The 23,607-nt window shown below is 36.2% G+C and overlaps 1 protein-coding gene across 1 annotated transcript in view; it reads right to left on the bottom strand.

Annotated features, from left to right (window-relative positions):
* Nucleotides 1-2,505: 2,505 nt before the first annotated feature.
* Nucleotides 2,506-23,607, bottom strand: part of TRIP12 (thyroid hormone receptor interactor 12) — a gene marked incomplete at its 5' end in the record, with an annotated part of 34,839 nt that continues 13,737 nt past the window's right edge. The window contains 19 exons of the mRNA XM_010075154.1: nt 2,506-3,040; nt 4,092-4,195; nt 4,388-4,482; nt 5,687-5,800; nt 9,462-9,626; nt 10,861-11,025; nt 11,535-11,689; nt 11,958-12,072; nt 12,608-12,706; nt 13,855-14,011; nt 15,137-15,279; nt 15,756-15,907; nt 16,156-16,283; nt 17,031-17,230; nt 17,338-17,411; nt 17,862-18,019; nt 21,482-21,633; nt 22,335-22,526; nt 23,462-23,603. Of these exons, the coding sequence (XP_010073456.1) occupies nt 2,844-3,040; nt 4,092-4,195; nt 4,388-4,482; nt 5,687-5,800; nt 9,462-9,626; nt 10,861-11,025; nt 11,535-11,689; nt 11,958-12,072; nt 12,608-12,706; nt 13,855-14,011; nt 15,137-15,279; nt 15,756-15,907; nt 16,156-16,283; nt 17,031-17,230; nt 17,338-17,411; nt 17,862-18,019; nt 21,482-21,633; nt 22,335-22,526; nt 23,462-23,603 (2,707 nt within the window). The remainder of the gene's footprint in view (nt 3,041-4,091; nt 4,196-4,387; nt 4,483-5,686; nt 5,801-9,461; nt 9,627-10,860; nt 11,026-11,534; nt 11,690-11,957; nt 12,073-12,607; nt 12,707-13,854; nt 14,012-15,136; nt 15,280-15,755; nt 15,908-16,155; nt 16,284-17,030; nt 17,231-17,337; nt 17,412-17,861; nt 18,020-21,481; nt 21,634-22,334; nt 22,527-23,461; nt 23,604-23,607) is intronic.

Here is a 23,607-nt window from a genome sequence, read left to right as displayed (position 1 = left end):
TACGGATCAAACATCTAATGGAAAAAAAACAACACTGCGCAAGTTCAGTAGCAGCTATCAGGGCTCAGATGGCACTTTCTTCCATGAATGATTTTTTGCTGCTGGTGTTAATTCAGAAGGACATGAAAGTCATCCAAAATAGTAACTGATGGCTGGTGTTCTCTAAACCCAGTTGAACTTACCTTATTAAAAAAAAAGGCTCTATTTTAAAAAATAAGACTTCTTGTACTTTTATTATACCTTATAAAGATACACAAAGCAGGTCAGTACTAAGGCAACCACATGTCTTCTGAGGGCTACAGAGTTCTCAACAGACACCTGTGCACACCTGCAATTGATTTTAGTGAGGTTTTTCCCTTAATCCAAAGTTCCTGAAAAGGACAAATCCCTAACATCTTGCCCCACCCCTCCACTCGTTCTCAACTACTATTACATATTACATTTCTGATTGTAGGAAAGTATTACAGTCATGCAAACTGTGACTCTTCAATTATTCTTATAATTTACTATCTTTACCTTTCAAGCCAGGCTGCTCTTTTCTAATACATTAAGCTGCCCTTGGTAGGAAAAAAAAAAGTGTCACCCAAAAGGGTTTCATTCACTTTTCAGGCCAACTACATCCCCAGCCTGTGCTGAAAACCACAGCCAGCACAACAAAAATCACCACCACAAGTACTTGGTTTTTCCTTTTTAAACAGGCAACCGACAACTTATTTTCCCACTGAAACAGTTACACAATGGCTATATGTCAAATTTGAAAAGTTCTCAAAATTTAAAAGTCAATGAAAGCCAGATTCTAGAGGGAGACAACATGGGTAAAAAAATATCAATACACATGATATTTTAATACAAAATATTAGCTTTTTTCTTTTTTTTTTTACACAAGTCAGTTTTTTTAAAATATAGAACCTTAAAAAATGAACAAATTGCTATCTACACACTATAAACACTTTTTTGTGCTCAGTTTGATCACGTTATCAGAACAATTTAAACACCAGTCCATAGTTTAAACACTGCCTTGAAGTTTTATGAAAACTATGCCGCACTGTGCACTACCATTATTATATGTACAGTGTGAAGCGCCTTCTTTCAGTTTTAATACAGTAGTAGAAACTGTTGAGTTATCAGGTTCTTTGTGGAAGGATGTCACATTCTACTCATGCTCATGACAGATTTGCGTTACATTTCAGTGGCACTGGTATGAGCAACCACATGTAATTCTGTGATTGTTCACTGGAAGAATGTCCATTACATATTCTGGAAGTACAAGTTCTTCTGCTAGATAAAAGAAAACTTGTTATTGTTAGTTTAGGGGAAATACTAGCCTGATTAGCCAGAATTTAACAATTTCTAAGCACTGAAATAAATTTTGATTTCTCAAAGTTGAATAAAAGTAACTATCGCATTTTCATAGAGATGAACTACATAGCAGGTACATCTCAGGAATATTTGTAATGGCCCATTTTTTGAACCCACAGAAAGGAAAAAATTTCCCTCTAAGTTGGAGGTCTTAAAAGGTCTTGTTTTAGTAGTAAATCATCCACAAGTTGCAGGCTGTTAGCCAAGTAGATTTAGGATGATTTACTTGCATTACAGTAATTTACACAATTGAACTTTATGCATACAGTACAAAACTATGAACAAAAAGGTGAAGCAAACTTTTTTATTTATATTCAGGTAAAAACATTAACCTGATGAAGTAAATTATTGCAGATTTGAGAAATCAGCACATAAAACAGTAGGACAGAGCATTGCTTACAGGTGCTTTATCTGTGTCAAAAGACAAAGGCTGAACTGTTTGTTCCAAGCTAGCGCTGGGGGGGGGGGGGGGGGGGGAGGAAAAAAACAAAAAACAAAACTACAAAAGTAACCAAGAACTTAGATCAAGGACAAGAAAACTGTTTACTCAAACAGGGAATGGAACAACTAACTTGTCTTTTAAAAAACTTTACATCAATTCGAAATGCTCTGGCCTTACCACAATACACACTGGCCAGCCCAAGCTTTTGGACTTCAACTACACGAAAGAAATAATTCTTCCTAGCCTCTAGTAAGAGGCTTTTGCTGCCTGAATCACTGTGTAAACAGCTCTAGAGCATTGACTGGTAAAGACTGTCGCCATTATATCCTACCACTACAGTAAAACTATGCTATAAGAAAGGTTCTACCTAGTTACAAAGGCTGAATTATATTGACAATATATATTTGATTTCAGTAAAATTTAAATTATCTTAATCAGAGAAAGAGGCATGGAGCAGTTAAATGCCCATGCTAACCAAAACGTAACAATTGTTGAATGTTGCACACAAAAAGAACCAAGTGAATTGCACATCAGACAATCATGAGGATGGGTAAAATTAAGAGGCAGGTGAGGGTACACAGAACTAGTCTACTAAACTATAATCATCAAATACATGGTGTATTTTAATTTCTGTACTTATGTACAAAAGTTGTCTTTGGAGGAAAAACTTCAGACTTAGCTAGATGGATACACACAGCCCAGTATTAAACTGCACAGCGACATTTATTGTTCCAGCCTGGAAAAACATCCCTTTTTAAATTTCACACAGCAAAGCAAGTTAAAAACTTCACTCATCAAATAAATGATAATTTAAACAAGAACTTGCTAAAGAAACCTTGTCACAACAACTTTTAGGGCCTGATCACTTTAAGTCCATAGGGGCCTTTAATGAATATCAACCAAGTGTCTTTGTTTATAATCTGCAAGCTGTTTTTCTACAACAAGAAGGCGTAACATGTTTCCTTGACTCGGGTGATATTTAGAAAAGAATCACAAGTTTCTCTTTTGCTGTAACAGGCAGACATTGCATTTTTAATTGTGATCAGGAAAGATGGAATGACTGCTGCCCTTCTCTTGCAGCTATCAAGAGTTTTTCACGCATTATCTCAATAGTTGAATAGTCCGGCAATTTGAGATAGTTCACACAGGTCATTACTGAGGGTAAGAAATCATCTGGGTTCTCTGTAGACTCAAATGTCTTGCGTACAATTGTCAATGGAGGATTCAAACTTCGAAAACCTATTAACGAGAAAAGACATTCTGCATAAGGTTGTTCCTCTTAAAAACTCAGAGTTAACCATGTAGAAATCTAACAGTGACAGAAGCATGCACCTCACAACTGACTTCTTAATCTGTTTTTAAAAGTGGCTTTAAGGTCATATAGGCAAGCTAAAAAATACCCCAAATCTTTCTGGAGATTAGTTTTCCAAGATGAATTTTAAAAAAAAGAAATAAGCTAAAAACATCGAATTTTAATTCTATGTTCTGTATGTGTAAAAAAAAAATGTTATGATTGGAGTAGGGTTAAGAGTCTGTTGGTTTTATACACATTTTCTAATTCTCTGAAATTTTCTGACTGCTGTATATTACTTTTTTACTCCAGCTGAGGTTTTTATATGCCTAACTCTCAATCCTGTCTGCACCATCTCTTCCCAAGAGAACTCCAAACAATTAAAAAGAAAAAAATCAACTCTTTCACCCTAACCCCGAAGGAAGAAAGTACGTAATGGAACAGATGCATAAATTCCGCTTTCACCTGCAAGGCGTTCAGCTGAGAATACAGTAAAATGTGTATTCTATAATGGTCCCTAGTAAAGACAGTTTTCCTCACTGCCTCTCATCTACATTCTGAAATTCAAAAGAGGGAGAAATAAAATTTTATCACAATGCTAGTATCTTCTCCTTTCTAGAAGAGATTGTTTCCCGGTAGAAATGCATCTTTTTGTTGTTGTCATAACTTAACGCACCTCTAGACAAGGAATACAGTATTAAGGGGTTTCAGTTTTGTTTAAATCTTGAACTATTTTTTTTGCTCTCCAGTTGGTTATCTGGTAGCATAAATTAGAACTGGCAACAGTCAATTGAATGAAGTGTCATGAGATTGACACAAAGTTGATGAGAATTCTACCTGAAGTCTACCCAGCCACTTCTGAAACTAGTAATATCCAACAAGTAAGAACCTCTAAAATACAGTTAAGTAGTTTTTCCTATACTGAAATAATCCATTTATTCTGAAATGCATTAACAAGACTGATTTCATATAAAGCAATATGGAATTAACAAAACTTACCTCCTACAGGCAGTCTGGGGCTACCTGTCACAAACTGAAGAAAGAGTCTTTGCTGCTCACTATCAAAGCTACTGAGAATTTCAAAGAGATACTTCACTGCTCGACTAAAAAGGGGAAAAAAAAGCAAGCTATTATTTTGCTTACAGTTAAAATCACTGTATCAAATTCATATTCAGTGCAGTATGAATAAATTTCATATAATTCCTTTAGCTTGAGTAACAGTATATCAAGATTATTTAAATACATATTTTCTAGTGCTAATATTTATTTATTAACAAGACCAAACACCATATTACCTGTCATGTGTATAACCGTGATCTGGCCTGCAACACTCCATTAAAGTCTTTGCATCCCAAGTGTCCGTTTTACTGCCACACAAGAGCTGCTCCAACTATAAAATTTAAAAAAAAAAACCAGGAAAGTAAGTTTTCCACTTCAGAACTCGAGGCAGAACAAGCACTATCCGTTCTGACTACTATTACAGCATTCTAGTTTCTGGAATGGCTTGCTGCAAAACAACCTCAGTCACCCCAAGTGATCCTCCCAAATTCTTTGAATGCAATGCCTTCTCATCCCAGTGACAGCCTCATTTGCTGAAACTGCCATTGCATAAAATCCACTACCACATGAGATGCCGAGTACATTTCTTAGAACAGAGACAGGCCTAATAAGCAGTTTACACTGGAGAATCAAAAATGCCTTTACTTTTTGGAAATTTCACCATTTTCGACAAAATCTACAGGAACAGGAAGATTAAGTGTTTACAACTGCTTTTTAAAACTAAGCTTTTCTTTCTAAGAAAAAAAAAATCTATCATTAGACAGAAACAGATTTGTCAGACAGCAGTTTTGTATCTAAATTACTTTGCCTCTTCTTTCCACGCACTTGGGCAAGCAGAGATGACAGGCTACAACCAAAACATTAAAAGCTTCTACAGACATCCTTCTAGGATACATGAGGAGTTCTAAAGCCCAAATCTCAATAAAACCAGAGGTTTGACACATCTAGCTGTTCTGTTCACAAACAAAAGAATTTTACAAGTTCTTCATAATAGTTTAGGAATGGTTGTAACATAACAGTTCAGTCCACTTAAGACTAAGAATTTTACAAGGAAATTTATATGGTGGGTAGCATGAACAAGGCAAGACCAGCTATCCTTATTCTCTACCCCTTCATCTGAATTTCCTCTTACTGTCTATAAAGCTTTGTTAAAGAGCTGACTACTTTTTTTTTAATAGAACATACAGCTAGCATCCACAGCTGTTAAAAGGTATTGCAATACAAGGAATTAAAGTATCCATACCAACAAAGAGAGTCTGCATATAAGTCTAAACACTATTATTAGAAAAGCTGAGTACTCAATTTTAAAGACAATGGAGCTGTTCGTCATAAAAGCATCAAATAAATGACCACGAAACACAGAAATCTTTAAGTACATAATTTAAAGGACACCAAGTTTTACTAATATGCATCACAAATAAAATGTAATCAGACTCTGTCACAATTGCACTGCATCCAGTGCATACCTAGGTTGAGACTGTCCATACATAGAGATGCAAGGCTATAAAAGCATCAGTAAAAACACTTTTACCAACCTCCTCAGGATAGAAGTACTGAAGGTGACTGAGGGGGAAGACTGATTCAAATCCATCTCTGAAGGAGTCAAACTGTCTGGCAACACCTTCATTTAGTGCCCAGAATATAACCAACTGTAAGGAATTAAACAAAAAAAGTATTTTGAACAAAGGAAGTGCAGAATGATCACTACCGTACAAAAGACTACAGCTGCAGAAAAAACCCTATGGAAGCCTGGCCACATGCTCACTGTAGCTGTGGCAGAATCTGAGCTTTGATCCATGGAGCTGCTCTACAGCATTGCTGCATTCTGCCTTAATTCATAACCTCATACTGCTGTGTGTGCATGAGTGCAGCGCTGCTGCAATGCAACTGACATAATTTGTTGGGTTAGCTCTTTACAACTTTCTCATGTGGCCTGTCACTGCAAATTAGCAAGAATCCTTTGGTGTTCAAACAACCCCATGTTTAGAATATTCTAAGCATGCAACTCATGGAGAGTTCAAGCAACTTATTTGCCTTTATTTTTCATTTAAAAAAGGTTAATACATGGCATTCAGAATAGCTGGTTAAACTGATCCTATTTAACAAAATATTTTAAAACAAATCTAAGCATTTATTAGATATTTTTAGAAGCCTAACCTAGATGTTCTCTCTGTACACTGAAAGCTATTTAAAATTCAGCAGCTTAAACAGAAATCCTTAGGGCATCATTGGGAGTATTATATTAGTTTCCCCCATGGAAACACATAGATCCCTTTTCTAATATATAGTTACAGAGAGTAACTTTACTGGTTTTGTTATAATAAGTTAGCTTAATATAAGAATACACAGGAAAGAGAAATAATTTCATGTTACTGGGATTTGGTAAGAATTGTAAGGCAAAAGACAGTAAGACAGTAGTCTAGGCTTTTTGTGCATTTTTTTTTTTGTTCTGTTTTTGTATCTGTAGTTACCCTCTCAGGATTAAATTATTCCCTCTCAGGATTAAATTATTCCAAAGTGGACAGCACATACTGAAACAATAATCTCTAGGGGGGAGGGAAGGGGACATGACACAAACAAGAGCAAACTTCTTTTGACTCTCCTGCAGCCAGTATTTCTCCACTAAATTAAAAAATATATTACACATGGCAGATTGCATGCCAAGTTCAAATTCCTTTGTCAGGTAGTGCTACTGATGATTACACTTGCCTTGGATATTCTCAACTCTAACAGGAAATGAAGGGTGGTTGTAAAACATGTGTTGTCAAAACACAGCTCCTATTTTTTAAATGCGTTAAAAGCTCTGACCTGGAATGCTGAGAAAACCTTTGAAAGATATCGAAGGATGCATCTGAATACGATTAAAACCCTCATTGACAGTGCTGGACTCCTGAAGCAAGTATTTAACCCTGTCCCAATAAGTGAAGAGCTGTTTCTTGAGGCAGCTCTCAGATATGGAAGTCTATTAGGATCTGTTGATAAGCTTTCCTACAAGAGTTAGGCACTGAATTTCAGGAAAGATACATACCCATACATACCCCTACTTCTACACATCAGGTTGCAATGCTGAAGAGCAAGCTGGCAAGCACCAGTAGCACGGAAGGCTGTTCTACTGCATTCTATAACATAGACTATCCTATGGTTATTCTAGCAGCAGAGTTCCTGACTTAGAATTGTGATTGCTTTTTATGACCAGGAGTGTGTAGCAAAATAAAGCTACACTGTATTCTTTTGGATTCAGAGAAGAGATCAAACTGCTACACAAAAAAACCCTCCACTCCAAAAATTTTTTTGCCCACAAATTTAGAACAAGCAAGTTGGCCTCTTTCTTTATCGTACAGGGGAGAAGGAAAGAAAAAAAGAAAGAGATAGTAACATCTTTCACTCTACTGGTAGCTGAAATAGTTCTACTTTCTGATAAAGGTAGCCCCTGTGGCAACCGTCCTTAGAGAAAAAGGAGGTGGAGGGTGGATAGACATGACTGCAGGAGAGGCATGAAGAATAGCAGTAGGATATTCTAGCTTTATAAACCACTTTTAAAGGTAATCCACACACAAGATTTTAACGAAAATGACATTTTCAAGAGCAGGGCAGCTGACCCACAGGGAACTATACAGGCTAGCTGATTAAATATACTGTTTCTAAATTGCAATTCATCATACTTGAGACACACAGGACAACAATTTTCTGAGTCTTTTCCATTTCCTTGACATCAAATCTGTAATGCTAATCACTGGGATCTAGTTTAAAGTCTCCTCTATAAGGCAGGAATATAAAGACAAGGACAGAAAAACTGCACAGGTGTCCTTTAAAGAAAATAGTCCCAAAAGTTGTTTAAAAGAAGCAGAAAGCAAGCTTTCTGTAGTGATCTGCTTTTCCTTTACAATGCCAGAGGCCTGCAATAGGACAACTATAGGACATCTGAGATGCCTGCAAGCCTTTCTCAGCATATCAGATACCCGACGTGTTACCCAGAAGAAAAAAAAACGACTCAAAACTGTACAAAAATCAGACTTGAAAGCAACCTTGCTCAGCTTTCCTCAGTAAACAGAGACTGCAAATGCTGCTTCTAATAAACTATGGTTGTTGGCATAGCCCATCTGTAAGTCTGCAAACAGCTTTATATTAAAATGTTTAATTTTAAGTGATTCTTGACTAGCAGAATTTGCTTTCACTAAATAAAGATATGAGAACTGGATATGTGCACAACACCTTGAATCTGACAGATGAACCACAAGTGCTCAATATTCAGTTATAAGGATGATATAATAGCTTTGCAAAGTTCTCAGTTGATAACCAGCCCCTTACTGAATCGTTTCTACCCAAAATATCAGCTATGTTTCTTATCAGTGCTTGAATATCTTAACAGCCCTCAGAATGAAATTGGCAGACTAACCTGTCAGAAAATGCATTATTTAGGAATTGGAATAATGTCTTTTTCGTGATGCAATCAATCATTCTTACCTCCACTCATGACTTCATGTGATAACACTGCATTCTTCCTGCTTTTCCTCATCCATTTTTTCAGACTGTTTTTAACCTGTTTGCTTTAACACTTTCTTATGCAGAAACTATTTCCTACCCTTGTTGAGCAGTATCACCCCTTCTGTTTTTCTACATTTTGTGTCCCTTCTGACTTAGGAATAAATCAATATGCAAGTGTACTGTCAAATTATTATGGCACTGTTTTGTGCTCTGTTTCTTACCTATTTTTTTTTATGCTTTGGGGGTTTTTTGGTTTTGTGGGTCTTTTTTTGTGTGTGTGGGTTTTGTTGTTGTTGTTTTGTGTTGTGGTGTTTGGTTTTGTTTGGCTGTTTTGTTTTTAAGAAACTACTGCTCTAATTTTGACTTGCAACTGAGGTAACATTTTCTTAAGTCTGTCTCCAAAACATTTTACTATTATTATAGCAGTTCAAAGCCCACTGAAGAGTGGGTAGCAGGTGCTAAATCACTATTGCAAACAAATTCATTATCAAACCCGAATGATAGAACTTGTTGAAAGATTATGACAGTCCATAGCTCAAATTACTCCACTTGCTACACTTTTTATCCAAAAAGCCATACTTGACAACTTCATTAGGTATAAATCAGACATTTTTTACTATAAAATTTTCAAGTCAGGTGCACTGACTATGATTCAAACAGTTTTTCTGTAGTAATAAACTAGTGTAGGACAGAAGCAATCAATAGGAAAATTATTGCTATGCCCAGTTCACAAGAATGAACTGAAACATATACAGAAACAAACTACTTGGGAGCAAGGTGAGAAAGAATAAAGAAAATTTTAGTCCTAGCTTTGCTTTTACATACTCTGAGATACTCCTCTAAATTGTGGATGGTGACTGGTGTATCTTTTCCCCCTTTTTTCAGTTCTATATTAGGAAACCCAGGAAGTGTGAAGTCCAGCCCTAGATCTTCCACTGAGCAGCCATTCATAGTCAGAGCCTCCAATGCATACTGTAGACTTTCTTTGGTCTGAAAAATTAGAAGTGAAAACCAGTGAGAACAATTCATTCACATTAACTAATCTGAAAGTTATGACTTCTAAAGCAGTTTTGACTAAGGAAACATTTCTATAAGAATATTACTATTAATACTGTTACAGCACTCCTTGCTTTCCCTCTATATTTTTCATACATAACAGGAAACCAAGACAAACCAAATAAACTATCTTAATGGATAAACTTTAAAGATCATTTAGTATACTTTTTCTAGCATTTTGGAATTACTTTAACTTCTCACATATTATTTATTTAGAAAATACTATTGCAAGAGAAGGAGATGTGCAATATGCTAAGCCTCTTAGGCTATGTTTTTTTCCTTAGAATAGTTAGTGGCATTCATATTTGCCATGCATACTGACATTTTTCAGCTTTCATTCATCAGGTTTCAGGTTTTTCAATCTCTTGTTGGGAAATTAAAAGTGGTGATGAAGGAGAGAGAGAGAGACAATGAGGTGAAGAGGAACAAATCTTGCAATAACTTGCCCACAATCTTGCAATAACTTCACTAGTAACAAAGCAGACGTATTAAGAGTATAAATTAGGTTATTACCACCTACCATCTCTTAACATTGGATGCTAGCAAAGAGCGTGCATGCCAGAGACCTTTTATCACTACTCTGCAACAATGAATGGTACTATTTTTAGCTGAGTGGATAACCTTGAAAAATTAAGACTCTTCTGTATCTATAAAAGAACCTGTATGCTCACTTATGAAGCCAGTTTGCACCAGTTTTGCACACAGCTTTCAGTAGCGGAGGAAAAAACCCAAAAAAGACACTCCTAAGAAAACCTAAAAATTTTACTAAACCAACTGATAAAAAAAAAGTTAAGCCTTTTGACTGTTCAAAAATCAAGGACAGATTTTTTTCCTCTACTACTGAATTTGTTCGTCTTTTCAAAGTAAAACAAAAAGAGAAGTTACATTCGGCAAACATCTGACAGTTTTAGCCATTTCTAGCCTGTGTTTAATCACACAGAAGAATCCCATAATAAATTTCTCAAGTTAGAGTCTAATTACAAAAAGATCATGTTATAATTACTAGCCAGTGATTTAGTAACATTAAAACTACTCCTTTTATTAGAATGAAGTCATTGTCACTATTGCCATCAGTATTAAGCACTATCATACACTCTCAATTACGGCTACTTCATAAAATCCAAACATCTGAAGACGCACTCTTCCATTTCTAGGGTTACTTTCCCACCTGTGTTTTGTCCTGTTCAAGTCTTTTCTTCTGTCTCACAATATCTTCAAGGTGATATATTGATTTGGCTACTACTGGATCAATACTGAACAAGTCATGTGATGTCAAGGAAGTTTCCTGTCGTAACATCCATTTATAAAAAGGAAGTCCAAGAGGAAGGTCCACCTGGAAATTGAAACTTTGTTTAGTACTGAACTGTCTTCCAAAACTAACTTTCACTGTTTTATCTCTTGACTAGGTCTAAAATACTGTTTACTAATTCATAGTTCTGGTACACACCAAAACACCACCTCTGAACATCTTCACCTAAGAAATTTAGAGTTAAGAAAACACAACTGACTCCCTAGTGCATATACATCAGAGCAATCAGCAAGCTAGCAGCTGGAATAATAATAAGCCCAAAATTACCCTGAAAGACTGAAGAGAGATTGCAATACATGGCAGGCAATGGCTTTTCCTTTTTTTTTTTTACTATGGTCTCAAAAGCCACAGTAAAGGTCTTCAACATACATTACCCTTTCCCCCTCAAAAACTCCACTACATCTCCCCCCATCCCACCCAAACTGCTAGAGCTGAAAATAATTCCATGCAATTCTTAATGCTACCTTTTCCCCACAGTCAGAACTATAATTTTGCTTTAACCCTTCAGAATCACACTTTCATTTTATTCTCACCAGTCTAAAATCCATGATTGCCTTGGCCATGAGTTTTCCCAGAAAGCGGAACTTCATTTTAACTTTAGCAATGTGAGCTGGCTTGGCTGTTCTGCCAAAAGGAAGTGCAAAAAGGCCTTGAAGGTTATGGATGTACTTGGTACCTTCCTGGCTTCCTGTTGATGAAGAAAAAAAAAAGTTCAATGTATACACTGCTAGTTTCATTCCAGATGCAAATCTGAATGCAGCTATCTGACAACAACAGCCTAAAGTTTCCTATAAAATTAAGAAAACCCACAAATATAACAACACACTATCATGAGGCATATTATCTGACCACAAACTGAGGTGCTCTTTCAATCAAAGCCATTCATGTAATTAAAGTAAACTTAGAATGAATCCAATATTAGATAACATTGATAGTTTAGGTAGTAAAACATTTACCTTTTGGATTGGCTAAAGTCACTTCTTCTCCCCTCCAAAGGCCTAAGTCTGCTCTCTGCAGTTCCTGAGATACAAGTGCATAGAACTCTAGCGTTGGGCCTAGGCCTGTGCCAACCTTCAGGAAGGAGGGAGGATATGGGAAGAGGAGGGGGAATGAGATAAATAAATGAGTCCATTAGGTCAGTTCGAACATCAAAATCTTTACTAAGTCTGAGAGATATAGTACATCATTGGCTATAAAGATTGCATTGCAAAAAGTGTCCAGATAACCCAACTACACCAACATTTACAATATGACTGAGACAGCTTGAAAAGACCACATATCAAAAGGGAATAGTAATGGAAATAAAAGTATTAACCACCTAGTGATCATACTACAGAAGAAACATACACGGTTGTTTGCTTAGAGTTGGGAAAAAAAATGTGCTCTGCAGAATAAGACTGATTATGAAATTTAGTAGATCAGAAAAGAGTTTCTCCTAGGAACTAAAAATCACAAGTGGATTAGGGATAATTAGGAGATAAGATTTTGTGGCCCCAGCAATATGAAGGGCCAAGGGTCTGACCAAGTCATTCTATCAAAGTTGAAGCTTTTTTGTATTAATCTTCAGTAAAAAGGGGTTAAATTAGACTGCATTAATATTACTTACTTCATTCTCATACTGGATTTCCAACATGGCTCTTGAACTGCCTAGATCCTGCATCACAGATTCTGCCTGTTTCAACAGCTCATCTCTGTTCACAGTGCGCTACACATTAAAGAAGTTTTAAGTAGTGAAATTATGTCTGTAAGTCCAGCTCCCAAGGCAGATACAACAGGAAAAAAATCAGTTATCCAAGTTTTTCCACCCCATATGCTAATAGTTCCACAGTTCAACCATTTGTCAGCTTACACTTCGATAAAGTAATTCTTGCTTCTACATGAAAACTGACTAGAATTACAGTGTTCCATATAAAATGAAAAACCAATGCCTTACATTTGTAGCAGTGTAACTAAGAGGTACTACTCTTGCCCAGAACCTGTCAGTAGGACTGTAACATAGCAGAGAAGTGTTGTCATGCGATGTTACATGCCTCGAACTAATATGTGGAGAAGAAAACCCAGAAGAAAGATACTAAAATCCAGCAACCTAAAAGAATAATCTTATACCCTGCCTTCGCAGAGTCTCTAGTATGGGAAGTGGCAGGTTTCAAAAAAGAAACAAAACAGACACCCAACCCTTCCCCCCCAAAAAACCAGTACTGGGATTCCTACATTTTGGAATTTATGTTCTAGTTGAACTAGATTCTCATGTTTCTTATCTTTTTGCCCCAGAGATATTCAATATCATACAGAAGATCTTAGTTTAAGTTAGCATCTCTCCAGACTCAAGGCAGACACCCAAGACTCCCTCAATTTAAAACAGTCACAGCTTAGTTCTATTATGTTGTGACACAAGGTTTCATACTTTCCTAGAATACCGCAACATGGTTTTTGTTTATTCAGGTAACACTTAAGGGTCTAAATGCTATTGCTGGAATTATTCTGAAATTCTACATAAAGGAAAACAGAGGTTTACAAGCTAATATATGGAAATATCACGAACATTACCTAAAAATTAAAGTTCATTCCTGGAGCATAGTTTCAGAAGTTATGTAAAGACTCAAATTCAAAATTATGCAGGATGGGAAAAAGCAGTGTAGCATCCTCTAGCCCCTTCTGCCACCTGGTGGCAGAGAGCTGGGAGACATTGTGCTTTCTACTCAAGGGTTTTCAAATGAATAAAACCAAACCACCCCTTCATCTGTATACTATCCAAACCTGAAGTTTCATAAATAAATCTTGCCCGAAATTATATATATATATATATAAAAATAAACAGATCATTCATTCCATTTTTAGACATGATATACCTACTTTTTTCCTGTCCAGTCGCGGTGCCACTCTGCTATCCTGAGAATCTGATTGATTGATTTCTGGATTTGTATCCAGTAGTCTTTGCATGGCTCGATCACGATCAAAAGCAGTTACATAAAACAGCATTTGACGGGTATCAAATGGAAAGAAAAACGGGCTGTAAAGAGCATTGGATTAGTTAGCTGGGCTGCAACTAGGATCCATGGCTACAGGTTAGTTTAAAACACCATAGAAATACAGTATGCCTGAAATTAGTGCTTTATCAAACATTGTGGTGAAAGCCATATTGTATTTTCATATCAGAAAATAAATATTTTCTTACCTGTTCAGACATGTTTTGTAATTTGTAAATCTAACTTAGATCAAAGATTTTAAGAAGGTGGCTTAAGCTCCCATATTTGGGGGTAGGAAGGCAGGGATTAGAAAAGAATCTGCCTACAGCAGCACCAGCATTCTACCTTCCGTTATTTTCAAAAAACACTTTGAATAATCTGTGAAAGACTACCAGAGAAACATTTTATCAGTCCTACTGTTCGCAAACACTGTAGTCCTTCACTGACATTGAAGTGAAAAAGCATGTTTATAGAACAAATACTGCTACAGATATTTGTAGAAGAATACACATTCACACTCATCAATTGTTATCTGGAATGTTTACAAAGAAATTTAGAGATCTTATTTTAAAAATGAAAAACTAAATACAGTTTCTCTAGAGTATGTATTTCCAGTCAGTTGTTACCAACGTTGTTTCAATAAACATGCTCGAAAAATCCAAGAATGTCAACTCTGATTTCTCATTCTTTCAAGTGCAAGAGTTTTACAGCTTATACTCTGCATCAAGATACTACAAAGTACTATAAATATGGCTTTATAAAAAATATTTCCAACATTTTAATCAGTAATTATAAAAGTTTTCCTTTGTACCATATTGAATATGCCAAGATATAGTGTTATAACAAAAATCCCATTAAGAAGTTAACAGGAGAAAAAATAACCTGAATAATCAAGTACTATTATTCCAATGAGAAAACCTCAAATTGCTCAAAAAACTCCTGTAAGAAGCAGTCCAAACTTTGTGGCTAGTCTATCCCTCCACATTTGGTTTAAACTATGCAACATAGGTGTAAACATTCATTGAAGCGTAACTTGAAGAATTCTGTGACTACATTTTACTAATCTCCAGCATTTCCAAAACCCTTGTAAAATATGATGCAGCTGGGCTGCCCAGCCAAGAGGCCTACTGAACTCAAATTAGAAATACTATATGGTAAGCCATTCATACCATGTTTTTCCAAGTTCTGTCAGCCAAGTTGGTATGTTTCCTGTCATAATTACCAAAGGATCCTGAAGCTGCCTGTTTGCTTTTGCTGTCAGTTTACTGTTGATAAACTCTGATGTTGGTATTATCTCCTTGCAGATTGCATTCTGTGTTAAAGAAAAACAACGCACTTCTAGTTAAAGAAATACCAAGCCTCTGTTAAGAGATTTTCTTATGCTTCTAATTTGCAAGAAAAAAAATAAGCTTCCATTGTCACTTTGGTCATAGAGAGTTTAAGCCATGAAAAAAAGACTGAGTAGATCTCTACTATTCATTTTATTTTCAGGAATTATGTTGCTTTTTGAACTTAAGGAAGGAAAAAAGCATGGGAAATGTGTTTCACACACTATAGGGGAAATATGATTTACTATAAGAATGGAAACATGATTGACTAAAAATTTATAGCCTTCACTTTACCAGAAGTTAGAGAAATTAGAGAAATAGGTAGGGGGAGATTATAGTATTTGCATTACTCTGTCTTGGTGGGGGGTGGCAGCAGACAAGGGAAGAAAGCTATTTTAAGGTGCTTCAACACAGTTATCTGTATCAAGTACAAAAGTGATTTTAAAAGTGCTCTACTCACATCATACAAGTAATACCAGTATCGACTGATAGCATGTAGAACTCTCAAAAGAAGAATAACATCTAATGAGGGGTCTTCAAATGTTATGTTTTCAGGTGGAGTAGATATGAGGTAAACTTCTAGGGGATTTAATACTGAAGGGCATACACCATCTAGCAAGAAAAAAAGAATGTTATCAAAACAAATCAATTAGAAGTCTTCCTAAGACTGAGTTATCAGGACCCTAGGTAGTCATGGCATTCACTTAACTACAACAGTTAGACAATTCAGTATGTACCTTATTTTTAGTTTTAATACACACATACTTTTCTTACACTATGCTCTCTTAAGAAGTGTTGTGTCTCCCTCTCCTTTCAGAAATTTCACAAATCTAAACATATTAGCAAGGCAACACACTCACCATGCCACAATTCATCATGCTTTTTAGAATTTCTAGGGGAAGTCTTCGTGGGAGCAGTTTGTGCTCTTCCTCTTTTACCGCCAACACAGTCCTTATTACCATCTTCATCCTCTCGCACAGGTTTGTACCTAAAAAGTATTTAAAAGTTAAAAACATGTTTGTGAAATACTAACTTACATAGAAACAAAAGCACTTATAAAAGCCTTAGTTCTTTGATTACCATTTACTTGAATGACAGTCAAAAACAGAAAGACAAGAACAAGGCATTTGGACACGATTCAGCCTTTGAAGCTAGGCCCTCAGAAGCAAAGTATGTCATGGAGGAGGAAAAATGGGGACCCTCCAGCTCCATGAACTGGAAGAGAAGCAGAAGGTATAGACAAAAAAAATGAAGTAGTTTGGTTTTTGGTTTTGTTTTGGTTTTGCATAACACATTTAAATACTAGAAAGAAAGAGACACTGCTAAATGTTAAAATGTTTGGCACAGTCAGAGGTCAATACTGCTCCTTGCAAAGTATGTACAGAGAATACATACACCTGCACAGCAATCAACTATGAAAAACAGTATTTTCACTGCAGACACATTCTCTATTGTTTGTGGTTAGTTACCTAACACTAAGAACTATTCCCTCTGTCTAGCAGGTGTAATTTAAAATTGCCCATAACTTGTTCATCAGCTTCGCCCATGAGCTAGAAAGAACATCAGTAGCTAACAATGAATTCTTACTAAGATTTAAGTATCCCAAGCACATCAGGAAATTTAAAGCTTCACAGTTGGAAGGAGAGGGAGGGAGACAGCTATATTTCAGTTTTCTTTATGTATATAAATTTAGGAAACTGAAGAAGTTGTCCCCTGATTTCTCTAGCCAACTTACCAAATGGTGTGTGTTTTTGTCCAAATCCCAGCTCTTCCTAATGGGTTGCTTTCATCATCTGTAGACTCCCTCTCCTCCTCAGCTTGCAAACTGTACTGCCTAACTGCTTGATATACAGTCATATTGTATGGCAGCAAGTGATCTCCAATGTAAAACTGCAGTCTGTGTCTCACATTCCCTGAATTTAAGAATTGAGCAGCCTGAACAAAACAAAAAAGCCACACACATTAGGAAACTTGTTCCTAGCTTTTTTTTTAAGCCTCTCCCCACACTGTTCCCTCCCTTTACCCCCAGAGCAAAAGCTTACCAAAGATTCGTCTATTTCTTCATCTGACCCATCATCATCACTATCTTCATCATCTTCTCTAACTCTTCCATAGCCTGAGGCAAGAGAGAAGAAATATAGCCTCACTTGTTTTTACATAAAATGTAGCAATGCTTTTGTACTCTGACTTTTATAAAAAACACTCCACTGTTTAAAACAGTTCCAAAATACATCAGTTAAAAAAGTAAGGTTCAGATGTGTTAGAACAAGTTTCAGTATCAACATCTGGCATCAAAAATACCGAGTTACAGCCAATCTGACAGTCAACTGGATTATACTTCTGTCAGTATTTAGACCGAACTGTTTACAACAGGAAAAGGTTTGTCCCAGAAAAGGGAAGATTCTCTGCAGCCTTAGTCTCCTCCCCCGTGAGCAAAATACATTTATAGGTACCTCCCATTTGTCTTCAGTATAATTCTCACAGGCTTTTACAGACTTTGCACTACTGATGGTAGCGACTATCCCAAAAAGTAAAACACATGTAACTGTATAATATATATATATACCTCTAACTACAAGGTATCTTTCAATGGCTTGTACCAACGCCAGAGGATCAATCTTCACAGGTCCACCCTTCCACTGTTTCACATTAGCACAGTCTGGATGTCTTTGCAGTTGGCATTTTAATTGATGTGTATTGAAGAATTTTAAAGCTTGGGATCCTCTGTTAAGAGAAAAACTCAAAATAATTTGTGAAAAAAGTTGCTACACAAAGAATCTAATAACCATAATTGCATTAAAAATGCATTAGAACAGGCTTATATGTGCATTTACAAATCTGCTTGTTCAGAGTATTATTTCTCAGCTTATTTCTCTAAAAATTAGCTATTAAATTTCAGATAAACAGATGAAAAATTTTATTCTACAAGAACACCAGAAGCCAAGTTGGACAAAATCTGATTTGCCATGGAAGCTACGTGGGCTGAAGAAGTCCAGTCTGAGGTCTGATTACAACATAGCCTATACTGACCATCTTTGAGGTCTGAAGTTGTTCAGTGGTCAGCTGACACCACATAGATTTAGAGTGTTTACCTGAGTTCAATTAAGGATCAAAACTGGGGGTGGAAAATTCAAGTATCATTCATGTGTTTTTTAATAAGGACCTAAAAAGAGTCAACCTGCAAACTCCTCTGTTTCTTCTTGCCAAGTAGAGTTTATATACATGTTCCATCCCCACAAATTATCAATACTCAAGCAAGTCATTTTTATATGCAAACTTCTTATCTTGGGCTGCTTTTACTTCCAGGTGCTAGTGAAAGACTACCAAATCTTAATGCCTCAAAATCCTCATTTACATAATCCACAGTAAGACTAGCAATCAAACGATGCTGCAGTAGTCTGACTTCTCATGTTTAATTTTCTATCAAAAAGAACAGCAGAATTTTGTTTCTATAATTAGCAGTTAAGTTTTGTAGTTATCCCATTTTTTACAGAAACAGTGCATACTAGGAAGGGTTTTAAGATTACAGAGCACATACTATTTGCAGAAGTCAGTATCAATACAATTAATTCCTTCAAGTATTAGAAATTTGTGTATTGAATTCACTGCCATGGATTTCAACAGTTTCACAAAACACAAGTACCGGATTTTAACACAAATTAGGTAAATGCTATAGCATGAGGCTCTGATACATCTACTATATCAGATGTTGTGTCACATTTAGTGACAAAAACCCACACTTCTTACTACCTGAGACACAGAAGATTGGCATTTCAAGCTTATAGTTTTTGAATAGTTTTCAAAAGTTCATTTCCAATGCTCCTCCCCTCCTGATTTATCCATAGTCACAAGAATACATCTGTAATGAAATTGAGCTTTTAGCTAGCACCATAGAATACTCTAACAACTTACGCACCACCTTATACTGAAATAGACTAACTGCTATACAATAAATGAAAAAGTGTTAATTTATAGAATCATAGAAGCTGCTACACTGGGGAATAATAAAAGCAGGAACGACTTTCCTTAAGACCAAAAGAAAGATTTGGATTCTCTCATCTACCAAAAGGTTTCATAAGCATCAAGACTCAACATCTACAGTGTAATGTTGGGTTCCTTCCAGCTGCCAAAACCTTGATGTGAGTGTTTTCAAAAGCAGTTTACCCTCAACAGTTTCTCTTGGCTCCCAAAGGGCTCCACAGGTTTGGCTAGAGGAATTTTAATCTCATTCTGAGACAGATTTGGGGGGGCGAGGAGAGGACAAGGAGAACTGAAAATTTTGGGAAGCATTTGTCAAAAGTGGAAGAGATTCTGTAACAGTTTGTACTGTAGCTGCACCATGGTGTCCTAAGACTAGAAATTGTGAAATGGCAAGATCTTTCTAGCATATTATGCACCCTGCTTGCACTTCCCTTTCTGTGGTTGAAATTTAGTTATGTTTCCCTGATTTGCCTAAAATTTCTGGGGAAAAAAAATCTGAAAAATCTAAGGATTTCAGAGAATGAAGTTAACAGAACGTTATACTGCTAATTCTAACTACTTTGTGATGTTCAACTAGTCTTAGCCTTTGAATAGCTAAGACTTGCAATTTCCAAGTACAACCAAGGATTTAACACATTCTCAAATCCACAAGACATACATGGCAAAGCAGAATTTACTGCAACGTGCCAGACAACGTCACCACAATATTTTTACATTTCTTCCTGCACCATCTCCCATCACATCATCCTGCCAACTGCTTTATAATATCAAGAGTTCTATTATGCTTAGGCTTCAGTCCAAAGCTTAATATTAGAGTATCACAACTCACAACAATACTCTATATATGTTCCTACCTGAAATCCACCTACAAAGAATGGAATCCATCTATAAAGAATATGCCTAGAGCAGGGCATGTATTTCTGAAGCTGAACGTCATTTGTAAATGGTAGTCAAGAAGTAGTAAATTAGAACTGATACTGACTGACAGACTTTTCAAGCCCCTCACTTTATCTCAAATAAATCTGAGGTAGCGGACTCAACACTCTCCAGATCTTCTGAAAATTCTTCGCATACCATGAAGGAATAAAAATTATGCTTTGCTTTAAATTACCTAGGTAGGGCACAGTGAGTATCCAGACATTTTCACTCTGAACACCAGTTTGGTGGAAATGCCCTAGAATCAAGGCTAGTATCTCAGATACAAGCACTATCATTGTGCTCATTATTAACAGTAGTGCTCCTCCAGTTCCTCTAAGGCTCAAGACTAGAAGTTTCAGACTATGAATACCTCAGATAGTAGCTTTAATAAAGTAATTCACTGTTCTTTATACTCAAAGTTGAATCTAACACTGACCAACACTCTTGATGTGCCATAATGACTCTTCTTTTTTCCTGGCAGAAATCGAAGTAGCCTTAAGTGTGCAGAGTAAATACCCCATAGTAAAGTAGTTTGGATAATTCGGTTGCCAGATTCTTCTTCAGTTCTTTCACTGATTTAAGAACCTGGTTTGTCAGAGTTAGCTTTTTTTCCCCTAAAACCTCTTTTATGTTTTAGAATCTATTTGTAAGTTAGTGGCAAATACAATCTGCTTTACTTTTGAAAATCTTTACCCTTCATTTATTAAAGAAAAGTGCAGAATTGAAAATGCAGAAATAGGTCTTCAGTCACTCAGGTTTGTTACTTAAAATGCAAATAACATGCTGATTCTAAATGTAATCTATCTTAAGACACAGGGCAGTTCTACAATTATTTTCAACTATGCTGTCAACCAACAGTTATCACAGCAGTTATCATCCTAGAGAACAGAGCCTGAGTAACAAAGCAGTGTAATACAAACTCTCAGGAGCTTAACTACTACTACTACACTAAGAAAATATCAGTGTCTCAGCAACAAATAGACCATTTCTTTCCAGTGTTTGTTATACGGGGACAAGGAAGACATTTGAATTTTTAAAGCTTAAATTTAGAGATTGTATTTAAAATTATACATCCACCCTCAATCTAAGCAGGAAAAGTTTCAAGATGATAAGCAAACACTTGGATAATCATTCAACCTTCCACTGAATAAAAAAAGCCAACTGCGCAAATGCTTGTGTCTTTAATAGGGTCAGAAGTTTCCACTGCCTCTTGAACTTTTAGTATTGAAAGAAATTGGGGAAAACAAAAGCTTCCAACAAAACTGGCACCTGAGCATTAATCCTTACCTGCTCCCTGTTCCATTTCCACTAGGGAAGTCATGCACTTTGACAGGAAACTGTTCCATCTGACTGAGGCAATTGTTCATTTTATGGACTAATGCCAACAAAGGTGCATTTTCTAATGGCTCTAATCTTCCAAGGGGTTCTTCTCCAGGAAGCTGAAATATATTCCAGTCTTTTAGTTATTGCGTTTGAATTAATTAATCTTAAACAATTTATATCACAAGTTGTTTGTTTTTGTTGTTGTTTTTTAAAGGAAGTTAAGAATCACTGCTCTCACATAAAGTAGCAGCAGTATCAGGATGAGTAGATGACACAAGTTTATGAAAGAGCTGTTTCCAAGAACATACTTTTCTCTCCTGGTTTCAGCTGAACAGCCCTACAGATTTTAAGTATACACCCTTAACCACAAGCAGTAAGCTTCATGGAAGCTATGGTTATCTACTTTCTTCTCTTCCACTTTAAATGTCTTACTTTAAAAAAAAAGCATTATCTAATTTCTTGCAGTATTTAGGACTAAAGAGAGCAGGTGATAACATTATTATCCAAACTCTTTCCACATCAACTTCTTAAAAGTCAGAAACAACTCCCAAGTTGTTCAAGCCTCGGACAATTTGCTATTTGGGAATTTTTTACACTGCTGTATAGAATTTTCTGTAATTATAGGGTATTCTAAAAAGTTTATGACCTGTAAAGACATAGATCCATGCTAAAGTTGCAGGGCTATACAGCTTAGGCATAAACAAAACATTCCTTCCATACTCCATCTTTAAGTCAAGGTCATTGCTGAACCTCTCATATGGTCAGATTTGAGAGAAAGACAACAAAGAATGACAAAAAAATGAACAAGAAAACTTACTGGAGAAGAAAAAAACACGTGAAGAAATCTTTTCAATCTGATATCCCTGCTTACAGCATCTTTCTCGCTTTTAGACGTCAAATAAAGCAGCAGTTGTTTAACAAATCCACTATGCTGGATTTCAAATGAGGAGACGTCAGACTCTGAGACAATGGTACGGATTTCTACAAGGCACTCTGTTCCACCATCCACCTGAAAAATATGAAGATAGTATTTTACTACCCAGGTATCAAGGGCTTAAAAAATACTATTCTTCCTCCTAATGCATGGAACAGCTCTAAAGACAGGGAAAAAAGGGAAAGTTTTGAGTGTATAGTAACTCAATACAAGCAATGACAGGGCAAATAATCTGAGGATAAGCAATTTCTCTATTCAAGAAGAGACATTACAGGCAACATCTGCATTTTCCTCATTTTAGGAGAAATGTAGGGTCCCATTTCTGTCTCAAGCAACATAAAGATGAGCTCCAAACACAAGTTTTAAAATAAATAAATAAAACTATTTTGGTATATATTTCACATGACATCTGTGTGGGAGAGAGAAGGAGGGAAAGTTTCACACTTGAATGATTGCTTAGATCAAAGCACAGAACTGTTCAGCTACTTTACAAGTCACAGGTTTAGACCATCTATCAGAGACCACAACTGTCTAATAAGCAAGGCTCAAGTTCTTGAGATGCTAGTCGATTCAGCCCAACCTGTATTTCTTCTATCCTTTCAACAAAATGCTACTTCCCTCTTGTCATCCTCCCAACCCTAAAGTTCTTAGGACAAACCATGTTCTGCTTTAGGTATAAAGTCAATCCCTAACACTTAACAGTAAAATTTTTAATTTTGAAATAAAAATGCTATGTAAGTGACACATTGCTACGAATCAAGAATAATACCCTTGTTAACACTAATGACTTATCTTAAGTTATATGTGTCAGAGCTTACATTCAATTCTAAAAGAAATCCCAAGCAAACCATTGCAAGTTAAGAAATGCTGTATCATCATTTAAGATAACAAAAGATAACTCTTACAATATTGGCCATCCTGTCTAAAACGGTCAGCTTTCCTCTAGTTTCCTCCTAAACACTTCTGCTTCCACTCCCACCCCCACTCCAACCAAGTCTCCCATTTCTAACCTGGAGGTTGAGTTGTTCAGTTGCAGTGCAAAGTCTCTGTAATACGTTTAGTGCAGGATTGCTTCCATCCATGTTTTCAGAACTAAAATAACGTTCTACAAATTTATGAGCTTGCTCCTTAATCCAGCCCTTAATTTTTTCTCTGT

The sequence above is a fragment of the Pterocles gutturalis genome, unplaced genomic scaffold (assembly GCF_000699245.1).
Source record: "Pterocles gutturalis isolate BGI_N339 unplaced genomic scaffold, ASM69924v1 scaffold35951, whole genome shotgun sequence".
In the NCBI taxonomy this organism is placed as follows: domain Eukaryota; kingdom Metazoa; phylum Chordata; class Aves; order Pterocliformes; family Pteroclidae; genus Pterocles; species Pterocles gutturalis.
This window is presented reverse-complemented; position numbering and strand designations above follow the sequence as displayed.